The 6,881-nt window shown below is 44.7% G+C and overlaps 1 protein-coding gene across 1 annotated transcript in view; it reads left to right on the forward strand.

Annotated features, from left to right (window-relative positions):
• The window catches only part of LOC110327662 (scavenger receptor cysteine-rich domain-containing protein SCART1-like), a 56,148-nt gene that overhangs the window by 26,428 nt on the left and 22,839 nt on the right, over nucleotides 1–6,881 (forward strand). Inside the window, exon 6 of the mRNA XM_021206820.1 lies at nucleotides 3,541–3,682. Coding sequence (XP_021062479.1) covers nucleotides 3,541–3,682 — 142 coding nt within the window. The remainder of the gene's footprint in view (nucleotides 1–3,540; nucleotides 3,683–6,881) is intronic.

A 6,881-nucleotide genomic window follows, 5' to 3' on the forward strand; every position in this document is an offset into this window, starting at 1 on the left:
CACACACACACACACACACACACACACACACACACACACAGCCATTATATTTTGATAGGCCTAAAATAGCTCAATGGCTGGGCCACTTCACAACCTCCTGATGGCTAATCCACCTCCCTCCGAGGTTCAAGAGTTATTACTCACTAATTCTACATTCCATCTATGCTGTCCTGGACCCAGCTGTACAGCCCTCTTGCTGCGATCCTTGCCTCTGACACCATGGCTTTGTTCTCTGTCCCACATCTTCTCAGGTGTGGCATCTTTCCTCTCCTACTCTTGGCATGATAGATCTTCTTCTTCTCTCCTTCCTCTGTTCCTTGCCCAGGTATCCTTACAGTCCTGCTTCTGTCTGTCCTGCCCAGCCATTGGCTGCCAGTAACTTTATTTACCAATCACAAACAACTGGGGGCAGGGTCTACCAGTGTCTTTCTTATGTGTGTACATGTGGATTCATGCACAAAACAATTTGGGGGGCCCAAATTAACATAATAGTAGCAGCGTTAGGCCAAACCCACTACAACATCCCTCAGAGGGATAAGCATAATGAAGTTGTCCTCATGGAAGAGAGTGGAAGGACCTCCAGAATCCCAGGAGCCTAGTACATGAAGGGGGCCATGACAATGTGGATGAGCCTGGAGCAAGCCTGGAAAGGATGTGGCAGAGGCCGGGAAAGTGAGGATGTGCTTCTGGAAAGTGAGTCTCTCTTTCCCAGGATTCATTCCACTATCCTGGCTGTTACTGATCCCAATAGGGCCTTCATGATGACCAGCATCTACACTTTACAGACCCAGTTGCCAGCTCCCTGTGTCCCTGACTGATACATCTCTAGGCTTGGACACTGCATTGTATATTATTCCTTTCAAGTCTGGTCCTTAGACTGGCATCATCTAAGCTGGCAAAGCATCACAATGAGTGGTCCTTGCTCTTACTTGGGTCCTTCTGAGGTGTGCACACAATCCTTTTAGTTCCTGACTCCTTAATGGCTATCATTGTTAGTCCTTTTCAAAAACTCTTGACTTCACCATGGCCCTTTTTTCTAGGCCTCTCTCCTCTTCCTGATCTGGAACATTTGCTCTCACTTGTGAGCAAGGGTTTTGGTTCCCACACATCCTTCTTTCCATGTCCTTTTGTGAGTAGAAGCTGACTTCTGATGAGGGATAATGTTGATCTTCTTGTCTCCTCCAGGCTTGGCCTTTCTTAGCTCAGTGGCTTGTTGATGCACTCGAGGGTTTAGCATTTATGCCTACCTTGTCTTTTACACAGCACACACTGGAAGATTAATGGTGACTAATGGAATCAAACTCCTTCAGGTTAATTGTGACTGTATTTACTCAAGATTACATCCTCTATGACTAGAGTAGTTTTAGACCAAATTCTCATGAGACCAACCCATGGTCACACCTTGTCTTCATGTCTCCATAGTCTTCTTACTGATGACCACTGTGTGTGTTCTTTTTTCTTTTTTTTTTTCAGGATTTTAAAAAAAATTATTTTATTAGATATTTTCTTCTTTTACATTTCAAATGCTATTCCGAATGTCCCCTATACCCTCCCCGCACCCTGCTCCCCTGCCTTCTCACTCCCACTTCTTTGCCCTGGCATTCCCCTGTATGGGACATATAAAGTTTGCAAGACCAAGCCCTATGAGAAGCTCCCGGAAAAGAAGATAAAGGTGAAGTGATAAAAAAATTTTACGTCTATTTACTAATAACTAACAAGTCTTGGGAAGACTCTGGTCCTTAGCGAGATCTTCTATTTGAGGGAGAGAATAATACTTGCTGCTGTGTTTTATTTACACTGGTTTCATGAGGCACAGCCATTGAAGCCTTGCTGTATGACTTCTTGTCCTCCTTACACCTGGGGTTGTACTGGGTACCAGCTGCAGGAAGTTCCACACCACTGATGCTTTCTGGGCCCTGGCACAGTGAGTGAAAGCCTTTTTGAGTTACAGATGGCAGCTCTGATGTAGGGGAGGCTCCCAGAGTGCTTACAGGCACTGCCCCTAGAACAGCATCACTCTAAATTAGAGCCTGCCTTTTGCCTGGAGACAGAACAAGCTCCTGAACTGAGACTATCAGTTTGGAGAACTGATGCTGCAGTGAGATCCAGAATGATACTCTCCTCTCTGGCTCTGTGGCTTCTACTGCTGGCCTGCTGGCTCCTCCCTTCTGGTGAGTGTACACTGCTGTTTACAGAGCCTGCATGTGAGGGACACAGATGTACAAAATATTGCCAACCAAGGTTAGTGACAGAATAGCATTGCTGATATCTGATGCCTCACTTCTTTGTGCTTGTTTCTGCTAACTAAAGTTTCACTGAAGAAACCATTTGATTCTGTTATAATTCAGAATATTCATAGTGAGGGAATCTGAGAAAAAGGAGTGACCATGATGGCAAGGATAGGATTTTCTCATTAAGAAGCATTTTGAATGAAATACTCAGTATCTTCTCCATCTAACTCATGTCTCATCTCAGAAGGACTGGTTGGGGAGGAATCCTGGAATCTCGTAGATGGTGCAGACCAATGCGATGGCCGTCTGCAAATAGAACACAGTGAGCAGCAAGGCCTTGTGTGTGGTGACCACTGGGGCATGCAGGAAGCTTCAGTGACCTGCAGACACCTTGGCTGTAGTCAAGCACGTTCAACCTTCCAGTATGTTTTGAGACCCGAAGAAATGAATTCACCCTGGCTGTATGGTACCAAGTGCAGTGGTGAGAAGGCCACCCTCTGGGAGGTTTCTCTGGGGGCCTGGGGACCCCTCAGTGACTGCAAGTGCCAGTGTGTGGTGTCAATTATCTGCTCAGGTGAGTCAGATGAAGGCTGCTCAAATCCCTAGTCCCATCTCACCCCCATTCTTCTTTTATTTTGCCCTGCAAGTAGAGGCATTGAGACAAGTGTCCAGGGGAGGAGGGGTATGTCAGGTGTGAGCACTTTGGTCCCTAAGAGTTCCATGGTGAGAGACCATAAGGGATGCCTACTTTCTCTGTTCTAAGAAAATCAGTTCTCACTCTCCTTGTTCCTCTCCTCAATAACTTTTCTTGGATATATTTTTAAAAAGCCAGCCATCAGGTCCATGTGTCATTGCTTTACTTAGATCACCTCAGGAAACACTGTCACTGTGCACGAGGCATAGCTCAAGTCAGGGGGACTTGACATATTAGTTTTTGAGGAAGGAGTCCCTGTCCCATGTGATCCTGTGTCTTTGTGGCATTCTGGAAGGATGGACTCCATTTGCCTGTTATTTCAGGGTAGTTCTAAAGACTGGGGACACTGCCAGGGATCTTGTGCAATGCTTCAGACTGAACAAGTCACTCTGCAGACCCTGATCATGTACCTTTGGCAGAAGCTTCTAGGAGCTGGTTTTGTCCCCTGTGCCACCAGGTGATAACTTTCAACAAGTCAGGCTGACCAGAGGTGCCAGTCCATGTGCTGGGTCTCCTGAGTTGTTGAGTGGGTCTTCCATACTCCTGAAATGTGACCTACAGAAGGAAGAGGCAAGTATCTTGTGAAAACACCTGGAGTGTGGCACCGCTCTGCAGTGGTCCAAAACTCACCATGGAAGTCAAGAACAGAAATTCGTGTCTTGCCAAGGAACAGAGGCTGACATTTTCTACTGCAAGATCAATGTGAACTTTGCAGAGCAGTGTGACCTTCAGTCTTACACCCAGGTGGTGTGCACAGGTAGGAATGTTCTATGATGAGTTTGTTAGTGTGGGTATTGGGTATCTGATTTTGAAGGAGATCAGGCCTCTGCTCCACAGTACAAGGTCAATAGAATCTTCTCTGTTCATCATGGTTGTCACCATAATGGTTCCATATTGCTACTGGGAGACATTGAGATACCCTTGGCAGTGAAGTCTGTAGATGGTTTTGCTCTGCCTAGGGTTTCTTTCCAGTCTGGACCTTGGAGTTGAGAGGCTGTTAGATCAGTGTCCATCTACCCTTCCTAGTGAAACATAGGTGCCCATTTCTTCCTTGAAGTAAAGAGAGAACATCTGTGGTCAGAATCTGCATTGAGCTTACTCATGATTTGAAGGACTTCAAGAGGAGGAATCTTTGGCCTGTAGACCCGAGTACTTTGTCTGTTTTGGTCTTTGGCCAGATTGTCCTGTGTCCTTTATCAATCTTCTCTGGGAACTGGATACCAGCCAGCAGTCTATGTCACCTCAGTGGCCTGCATGGAGGCTGCTTGACCTTAGTTCCCGCTGTTCAGTGTCTGTCCCAAGAATCCATGGAGTCCAATTAACGGGATGTGAGCACCCCATCTGTCATGCTGAACTGAATCTACTCATGGCTTGTCTGCTCTTCTTGGAGCTGGATTTGGGGTGGTCACATTCACATTCAGAAGTCCCTACTTTGGCTTGTATGGTGAGGTCTTTAACTGTTGTGGATAGCCCTGGGGCTAATTATATTTGATGTTAATTCTGTTCTCCTGTGAGGGGCTGCGAACAAGGAATGAGTCAGCACTCAGGAGATTTCCTGTAAACCTGCTTCCCACCTTAATTTATAAATAAAGGCTAGAGCTGGTGATTGGGTGGAGAAAGAGAGGAAGGTGGAGCTGAAGGTTTTGGGAGAGAGAGAGAGAGAGAGAGAGAGAGAGAGAGAGAGAGAGAGAGAGAGAGAGAGAGAGAATGGACAGTGGAGGAGGAGGAGAAGAAGGAAAGTGGAGCAGAAGCATTTGGCCTGGAGAAACTGTAAATGGGGTCTCTTATATGAGGAAGCTGGTAGTGTAGTGGTAGATCTGCCCAATCTAGGTGCACAGCATGTATTCATATTAATTGAGTTGTGTTTTCATTGCCCAGGCTTATTCGGGTTGGAGATTTACTGCAACTGTTTTGTTACTGACTTGATGATACCCACTGTCTGATGGGGTGTGCAACTGTTGTGGCCATAACCAGAATAGAGAGAGAAGGCTGCACTCACCTTATCCAAGGCCTGAGTCAGCTTACAGACTGGTGGGCTAGGGTATGGTGTTGGTTAAGTCCAGGGTCTGATTGATGGACTTTGATCATCATGGACAACTGAAGAGTGAGCCCCCGCAAGAATATTCTCTGTTCTGGAGGGTTCTTTTGACCTCCCATTCCCTTCTTCTCTAGCCTTTCATATTTGTTCACTTTTGGACACATTTGCAAAACTATCTGCTCAGCTCTGCCACAGATTTCAGAATAGAGGTTAGGTTTTTTGGGTATTACTGATGGCTTGGGATATTCTGTATAGCAGCCCTGGTTAGCACACACCTCACAAACTCACCATGTACACTGCTTCCCCTTGTCATGATTTCCTTTTGTATACACAGCTCAACTTCACTTCATTCCAAAGAGGTTTCTGCCTCGTGTTTGTGCCATGGTGTCAAATCTAAAGCTTGGCTTTTCAAGTCCAAAGTCCTGTGACATCACCCCCTGCTGTTAAGACTGTTGTCCTTCAGCACCATGTCCAGGGCTATTTCACCAATGTGAGGTCTCAGGTTCACATTTGTTTCTGATGTGTGGCGCACTGACTACATGAAACCTGTGTGGATATCCTGCTTTCCCCAACACTTTGTTAGAGACTTCATTCTTTCTCCATGAGTAGCCACTGCCTCTTCTCAGAAACTTATAGACCATGAGCATGCGAAATGGTTTCTGCACTTTCAATTCTATTCCACTGATCCCAATACCTAGCCTCATGCCACACCACAGTGCTTCGGTTCATGTAGCTTTGCTGTAAGTTTTGAAACAAGGAAGCCAGTGTCTAGCTGCTCATGTGGTTGTGGGTCTTTAGGAATCCTCATCGCTATGAGAATGGTAGCATTTACTTTCTAACTTTCCAAGCACCCATTCTGGTTTTGATAGAGATGGCAAAAGGCCATGTCCACAGCTCTTGACATGAGGCCATGCCCCTCTATGTAGGTTTTGTGTGGTTTTCTTCTAAGAAGTGTATTCTGTTAAAGAATTAACATGTATTGAACATCTATATTTAAGGGGTACAGTCTGACATGGCAACCCATGTTGTAATGTGCACTGGTGGTCAGGGTAACTGGCATATCTGTCAACACAACTTTTTGGTTCAAAACATTCAACAGCATATCCACTAGGTATTTTGAAGTCTTTCACTAGTTGTGGTCAACTATGGTTGCCCTACTATTTTTTGTGAATTTTATAAGTCATTCCTCTGTCCAGCTGTTCCTAATGTCTTTAACTATTCATTCATTTCCCCAATCCTCCCTTCTTGGCTCTGGTAGCTACTATGTGATTCTACCCTGCGGTTTCATCAACAATTCAGTTTTCTCATGTAGATAAATTTATATTCTTTGTCTCTCAATAACTGACATATTTTACTTCCTTAGCCTCATGCATGTTGCATCAAATGACAGAATTTTAATCTTTTCAGTGAGAGGCATACACACACACACACACACACACACACACACACATATATATATATATATATATATATATATATATATATATATATATATACTTTATGTAGCTGTCCTTCAAGAGACACCTAGGTTGACCATATGCTGGCTACTACAAATTTTGTTGTATTTCTTCAACATGCCAATTCCTACTCATTGACAACCACAGGCATTTCACTGAGTCCAGTATAATTTCATTTCTCATCTTCTTAGGAAGTTCCTCCCTGTCTTCTATGCAGCTCTACTAATTTTAATTCTTGCCATCATCTGAGAGTTCTCAACTTCCACATTCTAATCAGTACCTGATTTTTTAAAAGTCATTGTTCACTTTATTATTATTTTAAAAATCATTTTACTTGTTTACATTTCAAATGTTATCCTCTCGCTCACAGCCAGCTATTGGATGGAACACAGGGTCCCCAATGGAGGAGCTAGAGAAAGTACCCAAGGAGCTGAAGGGGGCTGCAACCCTGTAGGTGGAAC

The sequence above is a fragment of the Mus pahari genome, chromosome 1, assembly GCF_900095145.1.
Source record: "Mus pahari chromosome 1, PAHARI_EIJ_v1.1, whole genome shotgun sequence".
NCBI lineage: Eukaryota > Metazoa > Chordata > Mammalia > Rodentia > Muridae > Mus > Mus pahari.